Genomic DNA, 26,710 nt, shown 5'->3' with positions numbered 1-26,710 from the left:
TCTTGTTCCCACTCAAATGGTCCCCTTTAATATTTCTTGCAGGGTTGGTTTAGTATTCATGAGCTCCTTTAGTTTTTGTTTATCTTAGAAACTCTTTATCTCTGCTTCTATTCTGAACAATAGCCTTGCTGGATAGGTATTCTTGGATGCATATTTTTTCCCACTTAGCATGTTGAATATGCCAATTTTTTCTGGACTACCAAGTTTCTGTGGACGGGTCTGCTGCCAGCCTTATGTGTCTACCCTTGTATGTTAAGGACTTTTTCTCCTGAGCTGCTTTCAGGATTCTCTTTATCTTTGTATTTTACAAGTTTCACTATGTTATATCTTGGTGTTGAACTGTTTGGGTCAATTTTGAGGGGAGTCCTCTGTGTCTCATGGAGTTGAATACCTGCTTCCTTCCCCAGATTACAAAAGTTCTCAGCTATAATTTGTTCAAATGAACCTTCTGCCCGTTTTCTCACTCTTCTTCTTCTGGGACTCCTATGATATTGATATTATTTTGCTTTATGGAATCACTGAGTTCCCTTAGTCTATCTTCCTGACCTAATAGTTTTGTTTCCCCTTTCATTACAGCTTCATTATTTTCCATAATTTTATCTTCTATATCGCCTATCCTCTCCTTTGCTTCTTCAGTCCTTATAGTGATTATATCCAGTCTGTTTTGCATCTGTTCTGTTATAGCATTTTTTATTTCAGCTTGACTACTTTTTAGGTCTTTTATCTCTGCAGCAGGTGTTTCTCTGCTGTGTTCTGTGTTTTTTTCATGTTCAGCTCATAGACTTATAACTGTTGATCTAAATTCTAGTTCAAATATATTGCTTACATCTGCTTTGAGCAAGTCCCTGGCTATGGTATCTTCCTGACTTTTCTTTCAGGGAGAATTACTCCATCTTGTCATTTTGGCTAAGTTTCTGTCTTTTGAGTGTTATGAAAACTGCATCTCAGAATAATGATATATTAAAAAGAAGTCATACACTGTTCAGGGACTGGCCAGTGTTTCTGGTTTAGGCTGTGTGCACTCTGCTATTGCATTTTGGCTCTTTCCCAGTGGTTTGTCCTTTACATAGTTCTCCCTTGCTTTTAGTGGGGAGTGTTTGGACCTTTAACTAGGTGTGCTTTGATTTGTTTGTTAAGATAAGCCTGGAAAAGAAAATTAAAAAAAAGGTCTGATCCAAGACAAGAGGAAAGAAAAAGAAACAAAAAAACAAACAGACCAAAAAATGTAAGACTGATTCCAAATAATAAGAAAGAAGCAACAAAGAGTAAAGAAAGAAAAAAAGAAAAGAAAAGAGAAAAGAAAAGAAAAAAATCCTGATCCAAAAAATAAGAGAAGGAAACAATCCCACAAAAGAAAAAAAAAAATATAAGCCTGATTTAAAAAAAAAAGGACAAAAAAAGAAAATATATAAAATAAAAGACAAAAAATTAAAAAGAAAGAAATGAAAAAATAAAAAAAATTAAAAGAAAAAAAGAGAAAGCCTTATCCTATTTTCGCCAGAACTGAAGCTGATGCTTTGGAGCACTCTTTAATCAGTAGACTTGTTGTATGTGTATGTGTGCGTCAGGGGGGGCTTGTGTTGGTCTACTCAGGGAGAGGCTCACTGGTCTGACTCACAAGCTGACTTGCCCTTGTAAAAATGCCCCTATCAAGAGCTGAGGGAGTCTGGCTCAGGGTAGAGGATTCCAGCCTCCACTGGAGGTGCAGTGTTTCTGTCTGTAGTCCAACTGTGCTAAGGAAAGGGAGTGGTGGTGGAGGAAGAAGATGGCATCACACCATCCTCTCATCTCTGGGGAGGGGAATTCATGGCTTGCTGCTATTCAGGTGGCCCTCACAGAAAAGCAAATACTCTCCCATGTTCTAGGTTTTCCTCAGATCCCTGCCCTTAACCTGTGTGTGCCCAGGCCATTGGGGCACCTGGCTCTGCAGATCTCCCATATTTTATCTCTGGCCAGTGGCTGGAATTCAAAACTCCCAATTGTTAAGGGCCTGGCAAGGTGCAACCTCACTTCTCTCCCCCAGAGGAGAGCCTTAAGTCGTGCTCAGCACCATCCTGTCCCAGAAAAGCAGTTGCAAAGTGTGTGTACTGTGGCTAGAGTTTATGGTGTCACACAACGAAAAGTGACCAGGTTATCTGCCATCTGTGCATGCCTCAGTCCCAGAAAAGCACAGTATTGTGTCTATTGATTCTCTTGTGCTCAGTTCTGGCCCAGAAGAGCAGCTGCTCAGCACGTGCTCAGTGGCTTGAGTCTATTGTGGATCACAGTGAAAGACTGTTACCAGGATATCTGCCCTCTGTGAGCACCTATGTCTGAGCTCCCACCTGTCCTTTTGTCCTTGGAGAGGTAAAACACACTCTTCCAAATGTACTCCAGGAACGGAACTGATCTCTTCCATGCTAGCCAGAGGATCCCCTCACCCAGGCTTATTGAGCAATCCTTACCTGCAGCACTCTCTCCTGCTCTCTCCCTCTCTTTGACTTTGCTCCATGAAAAGGGTTCCCTCCTTTTTGCAGCTCTGTGGCTTTCCTCTCCTCCAATTCATACCTCTGAAGCTCACATTCTCTCCCCCTCCCACTGTGCAGATTGTTTCCTTAATCCTCAGATAGTATTCCTAGTTATTCAAAATAGTTTGATGTTGGAGCACCTGGGTGGCTCAGTTGGTCAAGTGCCTGCCTTTAGCTCAGGTCATGATCTCAGTGTCCTGGGATTGAGTCCCACATTGGGAATCCCTACTCAGTGGGGAGGCTGTTTCTCCCTCTGTCTGCCACACCCCTGCTTGTACGGGCACTCTCTGTCAAATAAATAAATAAAATCTTAAAAAAAATAGTTTGATGTTGATCTAGCTGTGTTCAAGGGACAAGGCAAGCTCAGAGGCCCCTACTACTCTTCCGTCTTAGGTACAATTTAAATAAAAACTTTTAGGAGGGAGTTAAGATGGTGGAGGAGTAGGAGAACACTTTTTCAGCCGGTCGCCTGAGTTGAGCTGGATAGGTACCAGACCAGCCTGAACATCCACGGAATCAGCCTAAGACGCAGGAAGATACATTTGGATCTCTACAAATGAACATCTCCAGCGCTGAGTATTGAGGTACGAAGCGGGGAGCCGTGAAACCACGCACATATATCAGAAGATAAACAGAAGGGGGAGGGAGCCGCTGCGTTCGGGTGTCAGGAAGCGGTAGCCACCTGCACGGGGGAGTGGGCGGACTCATGGACGGCACCGTGAGAGAACAGACTGAGACCATGAGCCAGGGAGCGCGCGCCACCAGACTTCTCACGGAACTCCGGTGTGCTCACTGGAACCAGACTGAGACCGGGAGCTCCGGGAGCGCACGGGGGTGGCTGGAGGCTGGCGGCTGGGGGCTGGCGGTATTAGAAACACAAATGACAGAGACGCGCCAGCCCTGGAAGTGAGGGCTGGGACGACCAGTGGGGAGCACACATCCCGGGACGCTGCAGGGTTGAGCAGCACCAACAGAAACACAGTTAAAGTGGCCAGATGATCAATGGAGAATGGTCCGCAATCCCTCTGTTCTGAGACAGAGGTCGAGATTCGGCCACTGCTGCTCGGACTCTCAGAAGAGGCACAGCAAACCGCCAGGGAAAGCCACCAGAGAACAAAAGCCTGGAAATACCAGCTCACAGCGTGCCCATCCCCATCCCCCCTTGCAGGGGACACGGAGACTCTACCCAAACAGGGTTGCCTGAGTATTGGAGTGGCAGGCCCCTCCACCAGAAGGCAGGCAGAAAAATCAAGAAGCCCTCATCCCAAAGATACCTATAAAACAAGCGTGCACGGCCTGGGTCCCGGTCAATAATGTGGGCTCTGGACAACCCCGCAACCTCTCCTCATCAAAATGACGAGAAGGAGAAGTCCCCCCCAGCAAAAAAAAGACAATGAGTCTGTGGCCTCTGCCACAGAACTAATGGATATGGATATAACCAAATTATCAGAAATGGAATTCAGAGTAACAATGGTCAAGATGATGTGAAGACTTGAAAAAAGTATTAACTAAAATGTTAATGAGAATATAGAATCTCTAAGGGCAGAAATGAGAGTGAATTTGGCAGAAATTAAAAATTCTATGAGCCAAATGCAGTCAAAACTAGAGGCTCTGATGGCCAGAATGAATGAGACAGGAGAACAAATTGGCAGGAGGACGGGTTAGTAGGAGAAAAAACTAAAATAGAATCTGGACTCAAAAAAATCCATGCACAGGAATGCAGGTTACGGGAGATTACTGAGTCAATGAAACATTCCAATATCAGAATCACTGGCATCCTTGAGGGGGTGGAGAAAAACAGAGGTCTAGAAGAGATATTTGAACAAATTGTAGCTCAAAACTTCCCTAATCTAGCAAGGGAAACTAACATTCGTGTCCAAGAGGCAGAGAGAAACCCTCCCAAGCTCAACCATGACAAAACTTCGCCACGTCACGTCATAGTGCATTTCACAAATATTAGATCCAAGGATACAGTATTGAAAGAGGCCAGGGCAAAGAAATTTCTCACGTACCAAGGCAAAGGCATCAGAATTACGTCAGACCTGTCTACACAGACCTGGAATGAGAGAAAGGGTTGGGGGGGGCATTTTTAAAGCTCTTTCAGAGAAAAACATGCAGCCAAGGATCCTCTATCCAGCAAGGCTGTCATTCAGAATGGATGGAGAAATAAAGACCTTCCAGAATCGCCAGTCAATGACCAATTTCGTAACCACAAAACCAGCCCTACAGGAGATATTAAGGGGGGTTCTATAAAAGTAAAAAAGCCCCTAGAGCGATACAGAACAGTAAGTCACAATCTATAGAAACAAAGACTTTACTGGCAACATGGCATCATTAAAATCATATCTCTCAATAATCAGTCTCAATGTAAATGGCCTAAATGCTCCCATAAATGCCATGGGTTGCAGATTGGATAAAAAGACATGACCCATCCATTTGCTGTCTACAAGAGACTCATTTTGAACCTAAAGATACATTCAGACTGAAAGTAAAGGGATGGAATACCATCTTTCATGCCAATGGACCTCAAAAGAAAGCTGGGGTAGCAATTCTCATATCAGACAGATTGGATTTTAAACTAAAGACTACAGTTAGAGACACAGAAGGGCACTATATTATTCATAAAGGATGTATCCAACAGGTGGATATGACAATTATAAATATATATGCACCCACCAGAGGAGCAGCAAGATACACAAGCCAACTCTTAACCACAATAAAGAGACATAGAGATCAAAATACGTTAAAAGTAGGGGACCTCAACACTCCACTATCAGAAATAGACAGAGCACCGGAGCAGAAAACCAACACAGAAACAAGAGCTTTCAATGCCATACTCAACGAATTGGACCTCATAGATATATATAGAACACTACACCCCAGAACCAAGGAATACTCATTCATTCTAATGCCCATGGAACATTCTCAAGAATAGACCATGTTCTAGGACACAAAACAGGTCTCAACTGATACCAAAAGACTGAAATTATCCCCTGCATATTCTCAGACCACAATGCTCTGAAATTGGAACTCAACCACAAGGAAAAATTTGGAAGAAACTCAAACACTTGGAGACTAAGAACCATCCTGCTCAGGAATGACTCGATAAACCAGGAAATCAAAAATCAATTTAAACAATTTATGGAAACCAACGAGAATGAAAACACAGCGGTCCAAACCTATGGGATACTGCAAAGGCAGTCCTAAGTGGGAAATACATAGCCATCCAAGCCTCACTCAAAAGAATAGAAAAATCTAAAATGCAGTTTTTATATTCTCACCTCAAGAACCTGGAATAGCAACAGAGGGACAGGCCTAATCCACTCACGAGGAAGCAGTTGACCAAGACTAGAGCAGAAATCTATGAATTAGAAACCAGAAGTACAGTAGAGCAGATCAACATGATTAGAAGCTGGTTCTTTGAGAGAATCAATAAAATTGACAAACCGCTGGCAAGACTTATCCAAAAGAATAGAGAAAGGACCCAAATTAATAAAATTATGAATGAAAAAGGAGAGATCACGACCAACACCAATGAAATTGGAAGGATTATTAGAAACTTTTATCAACAGCTTTATGCCAATAAATTAAGCAATCTGGAAGAGATGGAGGCCTTCCTGGAAACCTATAAACTACCAGACAGAAACAGGAAGAAATTGATTTTTTAAACAGGCCAATTAATTGTGGAGAGATTGAATCAGTGATAAACAACCTTCCAAAAAACAAAACTCCAGGCCCAGACGGTTTTCCTGGGGAATTCTACCAAATATTCAAAGAAGAAATAATACTTATTCTCCTAAAGTTATTTCAAAAAATAGAAACAGAAGGAAAGCTACCAAACTCATTCTATGAGGCCAATATTACCTTGATCCCCAAACCAGGCAAAGACCCCCTCAAAAAGGAGAATTACAGACCGATTTCCCTATTGAATATGGATGCCAAAATCCTCAACAAGATACTGGCTAATAGAATACAACAGTACATTAAAAGGATTATCCATCATTACCAAGTGGGATTCATCCCTGGGATGCAAGTGTGGTTCAACATTCACAAATCGATCAGTGTGATAGATCATATCAACAAGAAAAGTGTCAGGAACCATATGATTCTCTCAATAGATGCAGAAAAAGCATTTGACAAAATACAGCATCCTTTCCTGCTTAAAACCCTTCAGAGTGTAGGAATAGAGGGTACATTCCTCAATCTCATAAAAGCCATCTTTGAAAAGCTTACCGCAAATATTCTCAATGGGGAAAAGCTGGAAGCCTTTCCCTTAGGATCAGGAACACAACAAGGATGCCCACTCTCACCACTATTATTCAACATAGTAGTAGAATTCCTTGCAACGTCAATCAGACAACAAAAAGGGATAAAATAGGTATCTAAATCGGCAAAGAAGTCTAAATGTCTCTCTTCGCAGATGACATGATACTCAATATGGAAAACCCAAAAGAATCCACTCCCAAACTATTAGAAGTTATAGAGCAATTCAGTAATGTGGTGTGATATAAAATCAATGCCCAGAAATCAGTTGCATTTCTGTACATGAATAATGAGACTGAAGAAAGAGAAATTAGGGAATCCATCCCATTTACAATAGCACCAAAAACCATACGTTCCCTTGGAATCAACTTAACCAGAGACGTAAAGGATCTGTACTCTAGAAACTATATATCACTCTTGAAAGACATTGAGGAAGACAGAAAAAGATGGAAAAATATTCCATGCTCATGGATTGGAAGAATTATCGTAGTTAAAATGTCCATGCTACCTAGAGCAATCTACACTTTCAATGCTATCCCGATCAAAATACCAATGACATTTTTCAAAGAACTGGAACAAATAGTCCTTTAATTTATATGGAACCAGAAAAGGCCCCGAATCACCAAGGAACTGTTGAAAAGGAAAAACAAAGCTGGGGGCATCACAATGCCGGATTTCGAGCTGTACTACAAAGCTGTGATCACAAAGACAGCATGGTACTGGCACAAAAACAAACACATAGACCAATGGAACAGAATAGAGAGCTCAGAAATGGACCCTCGGCTCTTTGGGCAACTAATATTTGATAAAGCAGGAAAAAACATCCAGTGGAAAAAGGACAGTCTCTTCAATAAATGGTGCTGGGAAAATTGGACAGATACATGCAAAAGAATGAAACTTGACCACTCTCTCACACCATAAACAAAGATAAGCTCCAAGTGGATGAACGACCTCGATGTGAGACAGGAATCCATCAATATCCTGGAGGAGAACATAAGCAGCAACCTATATGACATCGGCCAAAGCAACATTTTTCATGACACATCTCCAAAGGCAAGACAAACAAAAGAAAAAATGAGCTTGTGGGACTTCATCAAGATAAAAAGCTTCTTCACAGCTAAGGAAACAGTCAAAAAAACTAAGAGGCAGCCCACGGAATGGGAGAATATATTTGCAAATGACACTATAGATAAAAGACTGGTATCCAAGATCTACAAAGAACTTCTCAAACTCAATACACAAGAAACAAACAAATCAAAAAATGGGCAGAAGATATGAACAGACACTTTTCCAATGATGACATACAAATGGCTAACAGACACATGAAAAAAAGTTCAAAATCATTAGCCATCAGGGAAATTCAAATCAAAACCAGACTGAGATAGCACCTTATGCCAGTTAGAATGGCAAAAATTGACAAGGCAAGAAACAACATTTGTTGGAGAGGATGTGGAGAAAGGCATCCCTCCTACATTGTGGGTGGGAATGGAAGCTGGTACAGCCACTTTGGAAAACAGTGTGGAGGTCCCTTAAAAAGTTAAACATTGAGCTACCCTATGATCCAGCCATTGCACTACTGGGTATTTACCCCAAAGATACAGATGTAGTGAAGAGAAGGGCCATATGCACCCCAATGTTCATAGCAGCATTGTCCACAATAGCCAAAGCGTGGAAGGAACTGAGATGCCCTTCAACAGATGACTGGATTAAGAAGTTGTGGTCCATATATGCAATGGAATATTACTCAGCTATCAGAAAGAAAGAATTTTCAACATTTGCTGCAACATGGACGGCACTGGAGGAGATAATGCTAAGTGAAATAAGTCAAGCAGAGAAAGACAATTATCATATGGTTTCTCTCATCTATGGAACATAAGAACTAGGAAGATTGGTAGGGGAAGAAAGGGATAAAGAAAGGGGGGTAATCAGAAGGGGGAATGAAGCATGAGAGACTATGGACTATGAGAAACAAACTAGGGCCTCAGAGGGGAGGGGGGTGGGGGAATGGGATAGACTGGTGATGGGTAGTAAGGAGGGCACGTATTGCATGGTGCGCTGGTTGTTATATGGAACTAATGAATCATCGAACTTTACATCGGAAACCGGGGATGTACTGTATGGTGACTAACGTAATATAATAAAAAAAATTAAAATAAATAAATAATAAATAAATAAATAAAATCTTTTAAAAATCACCACCTTTGCATCTTTTCAATATTCAAATCACTAATTTCCTGATTTCCTTGGGGAAGATACATTGCTATTGGTTAGTTTGTTTACATTCCATATGGACCAGGTCACCAGAGCAGAATAGGAGAATCAATGTGATCATGTTGCCCATTGGTCAATATATCTATTTTACCCTTGTTTTCATTATGTGGTGATATTCACAGGCTGTGTTTATGGTTCGTCTCCACTCACTGTGAAATAGATATAGGAGAAAAATATTTTACCCTTTACTGTGATTAGTGGGCTCAGGTACAAAGGATATTCTTTCAGAGCAATTTACTTGGTCTTTTAATTCTTGAATTACAAATCTAAAGTCATGATGGTATCTTGATTTGTGTTTATGTGCTTCAGAAGCAATTGCTCAGTCTTTGTACTCCTCATTTTTTTCATAATGGTCAATTGGAGCAGCCATTTCGGGTGGCCTCTTCCACGGAGATGACTGCAGGTTAACTTTAGCAAACTTTTTTTTTATAATAATTTTTTCTTATGTTAGTCACATACAGTCCATCCCAAGTTTTTGATGTAAAGTTCCATGATTCATTACTTGCATATAACACCCAGTGCTCCATGCAATACACGCCCTCCTTAATACTTTAGCAAACTCTTAGCAGTGGTGCTGTGGACCACTTGTGTCCCATATTTCAATACCATTGTGGTTCTCTCTGCCTCTGCACCAAACCTGATGATATAAGTAAAACCAGTTTCTCATACTTTGGGAAGTTTGTTGCTTTCAATCATTCATGGTACCAACTGCAGAAAAAACATTGCAGTCCACTAAAGTCTCATGAATAATATAGTAGGGCTACCAGATTTACTAAATAAGAAACAAACAAAAGATTACTTTTGTATTTCAGAAAAAAAGTTGTGATGCTCCCCAGTATATTACATCATGGACTTAGGAAAAGGGGGGTTTTCATTTTATGAAATGGGGGATGGATGAGCAGGTTACATTAATATATTAATACATTATATATATATTCATATATTTATATTCAATATTCATATACTCCCAAATCTGTAGATGTTTTCCTCAATAATAAGGGATACATGCGTGGTAGGCAGCATAAAGGCCTACCTTTAGGTCTTTATGGTAGGCCTAAAGATAAGGCCCCAAAAGATAACAGGCCCCGAAAGATAACAAGTTTAAATCTGAATTATTTTTTCTTTAAGATGACAAAATGGGATTTTGAGGATATAATTAAGAATCTTATGGTGGAGAGAATATCTTGGGTTTTTTTTTTTTAAAGTTTTTATTGGGGCGCCTGAGTGGCTCAGTCGTTGAACGTCTGCCTTCGGCTCAGGGCGTGATCCCAGCATTCTGGGATCGAGTCCCACATCAGGCTCCTCCGCTGGGAGCCCGCTTCTTCCTCTCCCACTCCCCCTGCTTGTGTTCCCTCTCTCACTGGCTGTCTCTCTCTGTCAAATAAATAAATTTAAAAATCTTTAAAAAAATAAGTAAAAAGTTTTTATTTTAAGTCAAGTTAGTTAACCTACAGTGTTTTATTAGTTTTGGGTTACGATGTGTTTATTTAAATTCTGGTTAGTTAACATACAGTGTGGTACTAGTTTCAGGTGTAGAATTTAGTGATTCATCACTTACACAGAACACCCAGTGCTCATCACAAGAAGCACTCTCTGTAATCCCCATCACCTATTCAATGATACCCCCACCTGCTTCCCCTCCGGTAATCATCAGTTTGTTCTCTAGTAGTTAAAAGTCTGTTTCCTGGCTTGATTCTTTTTTTTTTTTCCTGCCATGTTCATCTGTTTTGTTTCTGAAATTTCACATATGAGTGAAATCGTATGTATATACCACATCTTCTTTATGTATTCATCAGTCGATGGGCACTTGGGCTGCTTCCAGGATTTCACTATTATTGATAATGCTATAGACATAAAGCTGCATGTACCCTTTTGGATTAGCGTTTTTTTCATTCTTTGGGTGAAAACCCAGTACTTGGATTGCTGGATCATAGGTAGTTCTATTTTTAACTTTTGGAGGGACCTCCATATTGTTTTCCACTGTGACTTCACCAGTTTGCATTCCCACTAACATTGTGATAAGGTTTCCCTTTCTCCACTCCCTCACCAACACCTGTTGTTTCTTGTGTTATTGATTTTAGCCATTGTGAGTGGTGTGAGATGGTATCTTATTGTGGTTTTGATTCGTATTTCCCTCATGACGAGTGATGTTGGGTATCTTTTCATGCAGAACATCTGTTGGCCATTTGTATGTCTTTGGAGAAATGTCTGTTCATGTCTTCTGCTCATTTTTAATTGGATTCTTTGTTTTTTGGGTGTTCAGTTTTATAAGTTTCTTACATACTTTGATACTAATCCTTTGTCAGATATGTCATTTGCAAATATCTTCTCTCATTCCATAGGCTGCCTTTTACTTTTGTTGATTATTTCCTTTGCTGTGCACAAGTTTTTGTTTTGATTAAGTTCCAATAGTTTATTTTTGCTTTTGTTTCCCCACCCTCAGGAAACATATCTAGAAAAAATTTGCTATGACAAATGTCAGAGAAGTTAGTGCCTGTGTTCTCTTCTAGGGTTTTTATAGCTTCAAGTCTCACATTTAGGTCTTTAATCCATTTTAAATTTATTTTTTGTGTGTGGTATAAGAAAGTGGTACGTTTCATTCTTTTGCATGTTGCTGTCCAGTTTCCCAACACCATTTGTTGAAGAGACTGTCTTTTTCTCATTGGATATTCTTTCCTGATTTTGTGAAGAATAATTCACCATATAATTGCAGACTTATTTCTGGGTTCCTTATTCTGTTCCATTGATCTGTGTGTCTATTTTTGTGCCAGTACCATATTGTTTGGATTACTACGTCTCTATGATATAACTAAGTCCAGAATTGTGATGCCTCCGGCTTTGCTTTACTGTTTCAAGATTGCTTTGGCAATTTAGGGTCTTTTGTGGTTCCATACAAATTTTAAAAGTGTTTGTTCTAGTTCTGTGAAAGATCCTGTTGTTATTTTGATAGGGATTGCATTAATTGTGTAGATTTCTTTGTGTAGTATAGACATTTTAACAATATTTGTTCTTGTAATCCATGAGGATGGGACATCTTTCTATTTCTTTATGTCTTCTTCAATTTCTTTCCTCAGTGTTTTCTACTTTTCAGAGTACAGATCTTTTACCTCTTTGATCAGGTTTATTCCTAGGTATCTTATTTTCAGTACAATTGTAAATGGGATCCATCCCTTAATTTCTCTTTCTGCTGCTTCCTTATCAATGTATAGAAATGCAACCAATTTCTGTACACTGATTTTGTATCCTGCAACTTTAATGACTTTGTTCATCAGTTCTAGCAGATTTTTGGATGAGTCTTTCAGGTTTTCTATGTAGAGTATCATGTTATCTGCAAATAGTGAAAGTTTTACTTTTTCCTTATTGATTCGCATGCCTTTTATTTCTTTTTGTCTGATTGCTGCAGCTAGGACTACCATGTTGAATAAAAGAGGTGAGAGGGGACATCCCTCAGTTCATGATTATAAAACAATATTAAGATTGAAATTTTGTTTCATCAAATTATTTTATATGAATAAATAAATAAATAAAGTCCCATACATGAAATTGGTGCATTGAACATGACATTTTATTTTTGAAAATAGTGAGCTATGAGAAACTATCAGCATGTTGTTTTTGCAGAATCTGTTAGATGTGCCTCGTATATACTAAAGGTCACTATCAAGCTTATTAAGTTGTAAATTTCAGAATTACTTGATATTCTGCTTATAAATTGGTATTTTTGCCATATTTAGTGTTCTGTGACCTCTCTCATTCAATATTGTTAATTAAAAAAAAATACTAGTTGTGGGGATCAGGAAGATGGCAGCAGAGTAGGACCCCGGGCTTGCCTTATTCCATGAACATGACTAGATAACAAGGAAATCATCCTAAATACCCTAGAAATAGACCTGAAGACTGACAGAACAAACTCGACAACTAAAGGGAAGGAAGTGCAGAGATGTGGTTTAGGGGAGAACAGATCACAGGTGCTGTGAAAGGGAGGGAACCTGCTCATGAAGAAGGGCAAGAGAGAGAGAGGAGCAAACAGATGAATGCACAAGGAGAATGTTTCCCCAAAGCCACTGGCTTGGAAAGTGGGGGTACCTGAATATCATGAGGTCTTGCTACCAGCAAGGCTTAAAACTCGGAGTTTTAAAGGCTAGGGCTTGGCTGGAATAGAGCCTGGAGGGCACAGTGCTGCTCCTGGAGAGAAGGCAGGCAAATAATTGGGCCTAAATACATATCCATCTGTGGGAAGCAGTGCAGTCCCTACACTGGCTGCCTAACTTGCTTACCCCAAGACCCACACCCCTGTGCTCTGGTGGAACTGCACTTTTCAGTCACATTTGCCTCAGTCCCAGTGCAGTGGTCCCTTTCCCCAGAAGACACGTCTCTTGACTAAGGAGTTTTGCAGGACTTCACTTCCAGTGGAGGTGGTGTCAAGTCTCATTACACAAGCAGACTAGAGCACACCTCGTTAAAACTCACGATATTCAGGTCAGGGACCAAATACTGCCCACAGCAGGCAAGGAGAGCCTCTGCAGATGACTGGCCTGAAGGACAGAGCAGCCAGAACACAACAGCAAAATGTACACAGCTCACACCAGAGATACTCCCTGATGTACCAGGTGCTACATGACATATTCACAAGGCCATTATTTTCAGAAGCAGGAGACATAGCTGGCTTTTCTAACACACAAAAGAAGACAGAGACTTAGACAAAATGCAAAAACAGGAATTTATCTCAAATGATAGAACAACATGAGGACTGGTCCAGAGATCTAAGTAAAACAGATATAAGCAACATGCCTGATAGAAAATCCAAGGCAATGATAATACAGATACACTCTGGGGTTGAGAAAAGAAGAGAAGACATCCATGAGACCCTTACCACAGAGACACAAGGTATACAAAGGAATGAGTCAGAGATGAAGAATACAATAAATGAGATTAAAAACAGGCCTGATGCAATGAGCAGCAGGTCAGAAGAAGCAGAGGAATAGATTAATGGCTTATAAGACAAAGTAATGGAAAGCAGTGAAGCTGAACAAAAGAGAGAAGTAAGAATTATGCAAAAGGAGAATAGACTCAGGGAACTCAGTGACTCCATCAAACATAATATTTGTCTTATAGAGTCCCAGAAGAAAAGAGAGAAAAGGAGGCACCTGGGTGGCTCAGTTGGTTAACCGTCTGCCTTCAGCTCATCATGATCCTGGAGTCCTGGGATCGAACCCCACATTGGGCTCCATGCTCAGCAGGGAGTCTGCTTCTCCCTCTGCCCCTCCCCCTGCTCATGCTCTCTCTTTCACTCTCAAAAAAAAAATCTTAAAAAAAAAGAGAGAAAAGGACACAGAAAGTTTATTTGAAGAAATAATAGCTGAAAACTACCCTAATCTGGGGAAGAAAACAGACATCCAGATGCAGGAGGCACAGAGAACTCCCTTCAAAATCAACAAAAACAGAAGAACAACAATATTATAATTAAATTTGCAAAATATAGCAATGAAGGGAAAAAAAATCTCATGAGCAGCAAGACAAAAGAAGTCCTTAACTTACAAGGGAAGACCCGTAAGTCTAGCTTGAGATTTCTCAACAGACAGTTGGCAAGCCAGAAGGGAGTACCATGATATATTCAATATGCTGGATGGGAAAAATATGCAGCCAAGAATATTCTATACAACAAGGCAGAATAGAAGGAGAGATGAAGAGTCTCCCAAACAAACATGAAAGGAGCTCATAACCAGTAGACTAGTCCTGCAAGAAATATTAAAGAGGACTCTTTGTGTGGAAAGGAGAGATCGGAAGTGACAGTATAAAGACAGGAAACAGAAGCAGTAAAAAAAATAAGTGTTTCTGTAAAAATCAGCCAAGGAACTCACACCAAAAACAAAAAAAGATATAAAATATAACAACATATACCTAAAATGTGTGGGAGGAAAGGAGAAAAGACTGGGTTCAAACTTGAATGACCATCAAATTAATATAGACTTCTACTTGCAAAAGAGGTTGCATACAAGTGTAATACCAACCATATATCAAAAACCATTAATGAACATACAAAGAATGAAGAGAAAGAAATCCAAATATATCACTAAAGAAATCAGCAAAGCCTAAAAATAGAAAGACAAGAAAGGACAAGAGAAAATGTCCAGAAACAACCACAAAATAAATAATAAAATGGCAACAAGTACATATCTATCAATAATTACTTTGAATTTACATTCAAAGTACATGGAGACTAAATGCTCCAATCAAAAGACATAAGGGGTCAGAATGGATAAAAACAAAACAAAAACAAACAAACAAAACAAAAACAGACCAAGCCCATCCCTTTCCACAGTACCCAAGGAGGGGTCCCTATGGCATTGTTTGTGTTTCCATCATAACTTACGGGGAAACTTTCACAAAGTTCAGAGCCCTTGATGTCCTGAAAATGAATGGAGAGGGTGTCCTCAAATTCCTTGCAGCAGGAACACACTTATGTGGCACCAGCCTTGACTTCCAAATGGAACAGTGCATCCACAAAAGGAAAAGTGATGGCATCTACATCACGAATCTGAGGAGAACCTGGGAGAAGCTTCTGCTGGCAGCTCATGCCATTGTTGCCATTGGAAACCCAGCTGATATCAGTGTCATATCATCCAGGAATACTGGCCAGACAGCTGTGCTGAAGTTTGCTGATGCTACTGGAGCCACTCCTGTTTCTGGCTGCTTCACTCCTGGAACTGTCAGGAACCAGATCCAGGCAGCCTTCTGGGAGCTGAGACTTCTGGTGGTTCCTGATCCCAGGGCTGAACACCAGCCTGTCACAGAGGTGTCTTATGTTAACCTGCCTACCATTGCTCTGTGTAACACAGACTCTCCCCCATGCTGTGTGGACATCGTCATCCCTTGCAACAATAAGAGAGCTCACTCAGCAGGTCCCATGTGGTGGATGCTGGCCCCAGGGAAGTTCTGTGCCTGAGTGGCACCATTTCCCATGCACACCTACTTCTACAGAGATTCTGAAGAGATTGAAAAGGAAGAGCAGGCCCCTGCTAAAAATGCTGTGACCAAGGAGGGAGTTCAGGGTGAATGCACTGCTCCAGCTCCTGAGTTCACCATTACTCATCCTGAAGTCGCAAACTGGTCCGAAGGCATGCAGGTGCCCTCTGTGCCTTTTCAGTAGTTCCCTAATGAAGACTGGAGTGCTCAGCCTGCCACTAAAGACTGGTCTGCATCTCCCACTGCTCAGGCCACTGAATGGGTAGGAATAACCACTGTGTGGTCTTAAACTGCTCTTCCAAAAAGGCAAAGTTGAAATAAAGTTGACAGAAAATAAACAGTTTCTAAAAGTTGAAAAAAAACAAAACAAAACAAAAGACCCATCTGTACGCTGCCTGCAAGAGACTCATCTCAGACCTAAAGATTCCTGGAAACTGAAAGTGAGAGGATGGAGAAACATTTATCATGCAAATGAGTGTCAGAAGAAAGCCAGAGTAGCAATACTTACACTGGATAAACTATACTGTAAAATGAAGACTAACTTTTTGAGGAACCTCCATACTGTTTTCCAAAATGGCAGCACCTGCTTGCATTCCCACTGAGAGTGCAAGAAGGTTCCCCTTCCTCTACATCCTCACTAACACCTGTTGTTTCCTATGTTGTTGATTTTATCCATTCTGACTGGTGTCCGGTGATATTTCATTGTAGTTTTGATTTGCATTTCTCTGATGATGAATGATGTTGAGCATCTTTTCATGTGTCTGTTGGCCATTCGTATGTCTTCTTTGGCCAAATGTCTATTCATGTCTTCTGCCTATTTGTAATTCGATTATTTGTTTTTTTTTTGGTTTTTGAGTTTTAAAAGTTCTTTATATATTTTAGAAACTAACCATTTATCAATATGTCATTTGCAAATATCTTCTATCATTCCACATGTGTCATTTAGTTTTGTAACCTCTTTGACATTGTCCATAGCAACTTCTTTCTAGGTATGTCTTCTGAGGCAAGGGAAATAAAAAAAAAAAACAAAAATAAACTTAAAAAAAATGAACATGAACAAATCAAGAAATAGTTCTCTAAAAAAATACTAGTTGTGGATCTCAGATTAACAATAAAAATATAAATTACTTTAGCATTCATAGATGCAGTTAACCTGAATCTTTATATTTGTATTTAATTTGAAATAGTTAATTTTGTTACTTCAGTGTCTATCTCTGCTATAACTATTTATCTGTAAGAATTAAGATTTCCTTATGATAAAAAGAAAGATTTCCTTATGATAGTTTTATAGAATTTATATCTTAAATTTCACACATAATTGTTCTTTCTTTGAACTTGCCATACTTTATTGTCATGGCATGTTTGTGAAGAAAATTTTATTACTCAATTCCAAAATCTACTTTCATTTAGCAAATTTACTTTATTTTAGCAAATTACACAGAAACATAGTATTAATGCTTCTTGAACATATATTCATATATTTTTTTTACATATATTCACATATATTAACATTTATTCTTTCCTGATCTTGTCATTCAGCTTGAGAACCTCAGTAATAACATGAGATAATGTCACATACTTGGATGGTGGACTTCCTTGCAGTTTTATCACTGCATTTTATCATTTTCCCCTTTCCCTCCAACTTGTGATAGTTCAAAAAATCTTAGTTTTGTTGTTTTTTTTTTCTTAATCCTTCAGGTAAAGAAGTTTCATCTACTTCTAATCAGGTAATAAAAAATATTAATTTGTGTGATAAATGTCAAAATACAGATGACTTTATTTAAGGATAGCTGTAGGTCTTTCTTGTAATTTCTGAATGAGCTTATCAATGTATTTTATGCTTTAAATAATTTTCTTTATAATTTTAATGAAGAAATAGAGAACATTAAAAAAAACATTATTTTAACTGATTTTAGTGACTGGCAAATTCTTATTGTTGACCCAATTCTACTGAAGTTTATTATTTTAATTTTCAAAGGTACCATAACAAAACTAAAATGAAATAAATTTACACATATTATTTAACTACCATAAAACATTAATTCTTTTGTTTTCCATGTTGCCTTCCAATATTTAAGCCCAGGAATTAGCATTTATATTTACAAATATGGTGGAAATTAATAGACATAAAAGTGTTTATTCCTTTTAATATTACATCACAAGCATTTTATTGATTTAATTACAATATAATATCTTAATGTTTTCATTTTTCTTTCATGGTCTATGTAACTGAGAATGTATTTAAGCTCAGAAATTTAATTTTAGGGGCGCCTGGGTGGCACAGTGGTTATGTGTCTGCCTTCAGCTCAGGGCGTGATCCCAGCGTTCTGGGATCGAGTCCCACATCGGGCTCCTCCGCTATGAGCCTGCTTCTTCCTCTCCCACTCCCCTGCTTGTGTTCCCTCTCTCGCTGGCTGTCTCTATCTCTGTCAAATAAATAAATAAAATCTTAAAAAAAAAAAGAAATTTAATTTTAAATTGCTTATGAAACTTGATTTTTATGTAGTTTGATTAATTACTTACTTGAGGTATGATTATTGCATATATTATGTCTGAATATGTGTGACAATGTATACAACGACTTTCTTTTAGATACTCAGAAGGGTAATAATATCCTTCTTTTTTCTTTTGTTATTTGAAGTGAAATGAAAGAATAATGAATAGTAGCTTAGAACACAGTACATATTTGCTAAAATGAAGTCTGTAAGGTATTAGGACTTGGAGAAAGGGTTTTGGATACCTGCTGTGTAAGATTACCGTCATACAATAAGAAAGGAGGTGCGGTCACTGAGCTTAAATCTGATGGATGGTCCTGGATCCTTGATTTATGATTGTTACTATTTTTGTGCTTGGCAGGAAAATGAGAATGGCAGTGGTTCTGAGGAACTGTGCTACTCCGTCATTAGTCACAGACCTTATCGGAGGCCCTCCCTGAGCTCCAATGATGATGGTTATGAGAATATCGACTCTACCACAAAGCGAGTGAAGCCATTTAGAAATGGGTCAGAAACAGAATATGCCCTTGTCAAGATGACTTGTGTTACCAGGCCTTCTTCCTGTACCCTCGAGCATGATTATGAACTTGTGCTTCCCCACTAGAAATCTCATGCTTCATCATCTTACACTAACAAAGATGATACAGAATAGTGACCTACAGGGGAGTGTTTCTGCCTCTTTGGAACATGACGACTCTGTGATTTGGGTTAAGCACTATAAATGGACATAAAGGTATAGAATAGTCTACGTATTTTTGCCTGTAAGGTTTGAAGACATGGAGATGCTGGAACCTTCGTAGGGCAATGGACATCCATAGATATATGACATAATTTCCTATTCCAACACTGCTCTCTAAATTTCAAATGCCAAAAATTTCCACTCATAACTATCTATCTCACTTTTGAGGTGTAATCTACTCAATAAACTTTTAAAATATAAGACCAGTGACCAGACCCTCTGCTAACCTGATTTTTACTTAAATTTTTATTTCTTCATGTATTGGAAATTCTTGTTTGTAAGCTGTGGTAAGCAATATGTTTTGATACTGACCTTTCTGAGAGGGGAAGCTGAAAGTCATTAAAAAAGAAGAAATGCATCAAGTTTAGTTACCCACTGTCTTTTTCTCCAATGGTAAGTCAGGGGATTCTGTTCAAAGATTAGGAAAACAAACAAAAACAAAAACAAACAAAAAAAGTAAACTTTGTGCATATAGCTTTGTTCACAACATACTAGTTAATTTAATCTATTACTAGGAACCTCTGCTGAAGGATTGTGAAGAGGGTTTGTCTTAACTTCAGGCATATTGGGAGTTCTGGGAAGATGGCAGAGTAGGAAATCCTGAGATCACTTCACTTCACAAACACACTGATATAATAGGCACATTAGTGCAATTAACTCTGAAAAGACCTGGAGACAGACAGAACAGATTTTCCATAGTTAATTACAGAGAAGAGGTCATATCAGAAAAGACAGGAAGGGCAGATGTATTGGGAAACAAGCACGTGACAAGGCTGACCACAAACACAAGGGGCACCATAAGCATGGTGAACCAAGATAAGACTCCACACCTGGCACCCCAGGTGTGGGGGACCTGCACGAAGACCAGTCCCCATAAGATTTGGCCTTGATAACAAGTGGAGCTTAAATTTGTGAGTTTCTACAGTGGGCCTTGACTCCAGGTACTTTAAAAATCAGTGGGCTTAGCTCCAGGAGAGCTGGGGGTCAATAGAAAGCTGAGTCTCCACCCCTAAAGAGATAGCTTAAAAAAATAACCCTGCTGAGATGCAACATGGAAGCAGCAGTTCGAAAAGTGCCTGGAATATGCAAGAGGAGATTTATGTACCAATCTTAAGTAAATAAATACTTCTCCAAGAACAAAAAGGCATCACTTTCTAGATAGCCAGACATTTGCAGGGATTGGCGGGAATGCCCTTCACCTCCCTTGCTAACACCATGCCCCTCACCCACATCTTCCCCTGCAGACCCACCCCAATCAACCCACCCCACTCTGTAGGTCTCCCTCCAAAGTGATTACTGCCCCCCAAACACCCTGGAAGCAACTCCAACAGGAACAGGCACCAATTGGAAGTGACTCCCGCCCTAGGGAGAGGGGAAGATAATCAGACCAGTGCACCAACCATCCTAGCAGCTGAATCTTATAGCTGGCAGCACAGAGAGAGTGCAACTGCAGCTCTGGTGGGTAAACTGGGGGCAGGCATCTCGTTTCTGGTCCTACCCACCAATGAAAGCCTTTCAGGGGACAACATAGGGAAGAGCACCCTGCAAGATGGTGTGACTGCAGTCTCAATAGATGGACTGGGAGTAGGCATCTGGTTTGATAGCCAGATCAGCACAGCCACAAAAGTCTCTTCGGTGCAGCATAGTGAGAGGGCTTTGCAGTTGAGTGTGACTGCAGTCCCAGCAAATAGGCTGAGGCAGGCATCAGCTCTGACTGCTGACATGGCAACTACAAGCCCATGGTGGCTCCAGACAGGCCCATTAACAGCACAGGAACAAAACCCTGCCTACTGTGTTGGGCCATTGCAGCCAACTGGACTGAAAATAAACATGGCTCAGCCACAAGAGTTGGGCACATGCAACCTACATAGGAAACACACCTGAAGTGCTTGGTCTGGGGAGTAAGGGGTATTGTATGACAGGGCACCATAGAACCTCTTCTTTATAAGGCTACTATTTTCAAGATCTGGAACATAGCTGACTTTCCTAATACATAGAAACAGAGAGTCAGACAAAATGGAGAAACAGAAGAGTATCTCTCATATAAAAGAACAGGACAAAGCCACAAAAAAAAGAACAAAATGAAAGAGATAGGATATGCCTGATAAAGAATTCAAAGTAAGGGTCATAAAGATACTCACTTTATGAAAAGAATGGAAAATCTTAGTGAGACCTTCAACAAGGATATAGGAAATATAAAAATGAACTAGAAATAAAGAACATGATAACTGAAATTTTAAAAAAATACAGTAAAGGGAATCAATAAAACATTAGAGGAAGCAGAAGAGCAAATCAGTGATCTGGAAAACAGGGTAATGGAAAGTAATAAAGCTGAATAACAAATAAAAAAATAATAAAAAAATAAGGAACTAGGTGACATCATTAAACCTAATAACATTGGCATTATAAGGATCCCAGAAAGAGAAGACAGAGAGATGGGGGCAAAAAAATTTATTCGAATAAATAATAGCTGAAAATTTCCCTAACCTGAAGAAGGAAGCAGATATCCACATCCATGAGGCACAGAGAGCCTCTGACAAAATCAACCCAAGGAGGTCCAGACCAAGACACATAACAGTTAAAATGGTAAAGGGCAGTGATAGAGGGATGCCTGGGTGGCTCAGTTGGTTAAGCATCTGCTTTCAGCTCTGGTCATGATCCCAGGATCCTGGGATCGAGTCCTGCATCAGGCTCCCTAGCAGGGAGCCTGCTTCTCCCTCTGCCTGCCTCTCCCCCTTCTTGTGCTCTCTTTCTCTGACAAATAAGTAAATAAAATCTTTATTTAAAAAAGTAGTGATAGAGAACTTTGAAAGCAGCAGAGAAAAGTTACAAACAAGGGAAAGCCCATAAGGTTATCAGCTATCTTTTAAAAAAACTTTACAGCAAAAAGAGAGTGGCATGATAGGTTCAAAGCCCTCAAAGGGAAAAAAAAATGGAATAAAAGAAAAAAACATGCATCTAAGAATGCCCAGCAAGTTCATTATTCAGAGTAGAAGGGGATCTAGAGTTTCCCAGACAAAAGTTAAAGGGGTTTATCACCACTAAACCAGCATTACAAAAAACATTAAATTATGCGAGTGGAAAGAAAAGACCATAATCGGGAGTAGGAACATTATTTATAATAGGTAAGGAAAACATTTAAAAGTTAATGCAAACATACAAAAAAAGTAGTAGACTAACGATTATAAAATCAGTATGGTGGTTGAAGCACAATGGCAGTAAAATCAATTATAAATACAAAAATCAGTCAAGGGAAAGTAAGAATAAAAGAATGTAAACTATGAGATCATATTCATCAAACATGGGGAGGGGAGTAAAAATTTAGTGCTTTTAAAATGGGTTCAAATTTAAGTGACCATCAACATAATATAGAGTGCTGTATTCATAAGATGTTATATGTGAACCTAATGGTAAACAAAATAAAAAACCTATAACAGATACATAAAAAATTTAAAGGATTCCAAGCATATCACTAAAGAAAGCCTCAAACCACAGGAGACGATAGCAAGGCAAAAATAAAGGACAGAGAAGAATTACAAAAACAACCATAAAACCAGAAATAAAATTACAATAAGTATATACCTATTGATAATTACTTTGAATCTAAGTGAACTAAATGCTCCAATCAAAAGACAGGGTGTATGTCAGAGACATGAACAAACATTTCCCCAAAGAAGCCATCCAGATGGCCAACAGACACATGAAAAGATGCTCAACATCACTCATCATCAGGGAAATGTAAATTAAAACTACAATGTGATATTACCTCACACCTATCAGAATGGCTAAAACACCCCCCCAACACACACAGGAAACAAGTGTTGGTGAGCATGTGGAGAAAAAGGAACTCTCATGTATGGTTGGTGGGAATGCAAAGTGGTGCTGCCAGTGTGAAAAACAGTATAGAGTTTCCTGAAATAATGAAAAATAGAATACCATATGATCCAGTAATTCCACTACTGGGTATTTACCCAAGAATGCAAAAACACTAATTCGAAAAGATATCTGCACCCCTATGTTTATTACACATTATTTACAATAGCCAAATTATGTAAGCAGCCCAAGTGTCCATCAATAAATGGATGGATAAAGATGTGATATTATATATGTACATATATATATATGTTAGAATATTACTCATCTGTTAAAAAGAATGAAATCTTGCAATTTGCAACAACATGGATAGCTCTAGAAACTGTAATGCTTAGTGAAATAAGTTGGTCATCTTATTTGAATGCTGAAAACTGCAAATAATCCCTTGCTAAGTAGTAAGATTAGACTGACACAAATTTCTTTCTTTTTTTTTTTTAAAGATTTTATTTATTTATTTGACAGAGAGACAGCCAGTGAGAGAGGGAACACAAGCAGGGGGAGTGGGAAAGGAAGAAGCAGACTCCCAGCGGAGAAGCCTGATGCAGGACTCGATCCCAGAACGCTGGGATCACGCCCTGAGCCAAAGACAGACACTTAACGACTGAGCCACGCAGGCGCCCCTAGACTGACACAAATGTCTATCCTACAGGCATCCTTTTCCCTAAGTGATTCCTGATGAACTATACACTAGTGAACACACGTCTTAATTACTTCCTTGGGGTTCTTTGCCCCAGTGACCTCAGCCAAGTAAACATACTGTATATCCCTCTTTGTTACTTCCTTACACGCTCATTTTAGAGACGAAGGAGAGTCTACTCCAGGAGTAGACTCATTTTCCCTTTGCCGGTGCCTGCTTTTTGACCTCAGGTAAACAATGTCAGTAACAATGCCCTTATTTCTCTTCACGTGTATGTGTCCATAGATCTCACGACAAGAGGCTCTATGGGAAGTAAAGCAATCACTTATTTGTGGCTCTTTTATAATAAATACAGAATTGAATAAAGTTTTCCGTTATTAATTAGATTTAAGGGGAGCTAGTATGATTTTTTTCAGTATTTTACCAGACAGATACATGTTTCTCTTATGTCAGTTAATTGAAAGAACTATTTGCACATAGATCCCAAACTACCAATCTGTTCCCTCTATGTCGTGGAGGAAGTGCTAACTTGAAAACAATGTTATTTGGATTTCATGTAAATATCTCAAATAGTTCCGTCCTTTTCCAATATATGAATGTTATTATGTAGACAAAATGTGCCATACAACACATTTATAGTTCAATTAAATTTTCAGAAAGTATAAACTGATTAAAAAATATTAGGAAAGTAAAATATGGATGGTGTTCATTGTGAATATACCAACATAATCCATTTTAAAGTGGTCAAATGTACTTTTGTTTTCCTGCCTATTAGGATGATGTTTAAGGAATTTCTTTGGTAATAAGGATCTGGCAGATGGAGCCTTCCAACAAAGCTCCAAGCATGCTGCAACATACATGAGGTCCTTAGCTAGGTTCAGAATGAAAATTTCTGTTCCCGATTTTCAAAATAGGGGGGATATATGCATATTTGAAGGCAGAGGTAAAAAAAAAATGGGAGTAGTCAAGGTTCCAGGTGATGTAAATATATAAAATAAGTAAATGACAAAAATCCTAAGGAAGGCAGGAAGAAAATATTAATGTAAGCATAAGAGAGGGTGAGGGTTTAAATTTAAAGTGCTTATTTATGGTTCAGAGAGGAATGTGCTCTCCTACTGGGTGTTTACCCCAAAGATACAGACGTAGTAAAGAGAAGGGCCATATGCACCCCAATGTTCATAGCAGCTTTGTCCACAATAGCTAAATCGTGGAAGGAATCCAGATGACTGGATTAAGAAGTTGTGGTCCATATATACAATGGAATTTTACTCAACCATCAGAAAGAACGAGTTCTCAACATTTGCTGCAACATGGACGGCACTGGAGGAGATAATGCTAAGTGAAATAAGTCAAGCAGAGAAAGACAACTATCATATGATTTCTCTCATCTATGGAACATAAGAACTAGGATGATCAGTAGGGGAAGAAAGGGATAAAGAAAGGGAGGGTAATCAGAAGGGGGAATGAAACATTAGAGACTATGGACTCTGAGAAACAAACTGAGGGCCTCAGAGGGGAGAGGGGTGGGGGAATGGGATAGACCGGTGATGGGTAGTAAGGAGGGCACATATTGCATGGTGCACTGGGTGTTATACGCAACTAATGAATCATTGAGCCTTACATCGGAAACCGGGGGTTGTACTGTATGGTGACTAACATAATATAATAAAAAATCATTAAAAAAAAAAACAAAAACAGAGAGGAATGTGTTCTCTTTGCCTCTTTTAGGTTGGCACCCAGGAAAGATGATGACCGTATAGATTTCTATTCAGTCTCATATATGCAGTGAAAGGTAATGGTTATTCGTAATGCCAGCTCCTTTGGTGGATTTTTCCTGTTGGGCTTCTCTGAGCAGCCTCTGTTAGAGATGACCCTTTTTGTCATCATTGTGCTTTTCTACTTGCTGACTCTGCTTGGCAACATGGCCATCATCGTATTGGCTCATCTGGATCCCCGGCTCCACACCCCAATGTATTTTTTCCTCATCCACTTGTCTTTAATGGACCTCTGCTACACCACCAGCACAGTCCCCCAGCTGCTGTTTAACCTGCAGGGCCCAGAAAAGACAATTAGCTATGGTGGCTGTGTTGGTCAGCTGTATGTGTCCTTGGCAATGGGTTCTACAGAATGCATTCTCCTTGCAGTCATGGCTGTGGACCGCTATGTGGCAGTATGCTGGCCTTTGCACTACACTGTTCTCATGCATCCACGTGTCTGTCGGCAACTGGCGGCCACCACCTGGCTGACTGGCTTGGCTAGCTCACTGGTACAGACTGTGCTTATCACACAGGTTCCCCTTTGTGGAAGGAACGTCATAGACCATGTCTTCTGTGAAGTACCAGTTCTCCTCAAACTCGCTTGTGTGGATACCACATTTAATCAGATGGAACTCTTCCTGGTCAGTGCACTTTTACTCCTGGTGCCTCTCACTCTCATTCTTATTTCCTACAGCTGCATTGCTCAGGCTGTGTGGAAGATGAAGTCCCATGAAGGTCGCCAAAAGGCCCTAGGGACTTGCTCTTCCCATCTGGTGGTGGTGTTTCTCTTCTATGGCACTGCTATGGCCACTTATCTGCAGCCCACAGCAGCCACCTTCCAGAACCGGGAGAAGTTCATGGCCTTACTGTATGGAATTGTCACCCCAACTCTAAATCCCTTCATCTACACATTACGTAACAAAGACATGAAAGGGGCACTGAGGAAGATGATAGGGAAAGATTAAAGAACAAGGAGTTTGAAGAGATGATGGAAACTGGAGAACTGCTTAATGCAAACAATTCATGAGATGCTTTTAATTCTGAAGAAATGGTCAAGTTTATTTTATTTCTGAGTAGCCAAACTCCTGTGTCAGAATTCATTTTATCATGTTATTATATTTTTATAGCTTATTTACAAGGATAAGGTAAATGAGTTTAGCTACACCTATCTTCACTCTACCAATTAACTAGCTACATAACAAAGG

General features: G+C 39.5%; 2 protein-coding genes and 1 pseudogene across 2 annotated transcripts in view; all 3 read left to right on the top strand.

Moving 5' to 3' along the window:
- GCSAML (germinal center associated signaling and motility like) overlaps positions 1 to 19,553 on the top strand; it is a 52,011-nt gene extending 32,458 nt beyond the window's left edge. Inside the window, exons 4-5 of the mRNA XM_045803959.2 lie at positions 17,703 to 17,731; positions 18,861 to 19,553. Coding sequence (XP_045659915.2) covers positions 17,703 to 17,731; positions 18,861 to 19,103 — 272 coding nt within the window. The 3' untranslated portion in view covers positions 19,104 to 19,553. The remainder of the gene's footprint in view (positions 1 to 17,702; positions 17,732 to 18,860) is intronic.
- Positions 15,511 to 16,293, top strand: LOC123796483 (small ribosomal subunit protein uS2B pseudogene; annotated as a pseudogene).
- A 5,990-nt stretch (positions 19,554 to 25,543) lies between the features above and the next one.
- LOC123796478 (olfactory receptor 2G3-like) lies at positions 25,544 to 26,470 on the top strand. The gene has a single exon (XM_045803958.1). It carries the CDS (start codon positions 25,544 to 25,546, stop codon positions 26,468 to 26,470), a length of 927 nt encoding a protein of 308 aa, XP_045659914.1.
- Positions 26,471 to 26,710: the final 240 nt, after the last annotated feature.

The sequence above is a fragment of the Ursus americanus genome, chromosome 5 (genome assembly GCF_024610735.1).
Source record: "Ursus americanus isolate L20-20 chromosome 5, mUrsAme1.1.p, whole genome shotgun sequence".
Classification (NCBI taxonomy): domain Eukaryota; kingdom Metazoa; phylum Chordata; class Mammalia; order Carnivora; family Ursidae; genus Ursus; species Ursus americanus.
Note: the sequence above shows the minus strand (reverse complement) of the source record. Positions and strands in the feature narration are given on the sequence as shown.

Coding starts and splice junctions, on each gene's coding strand:
- LOC123796478 (XM_045803958.1), top strand. CDS start 25,544: ATGGTTATTCGTAATGCCAGCTCCTTTGGTGGATTTTTCCTGTTGGGC.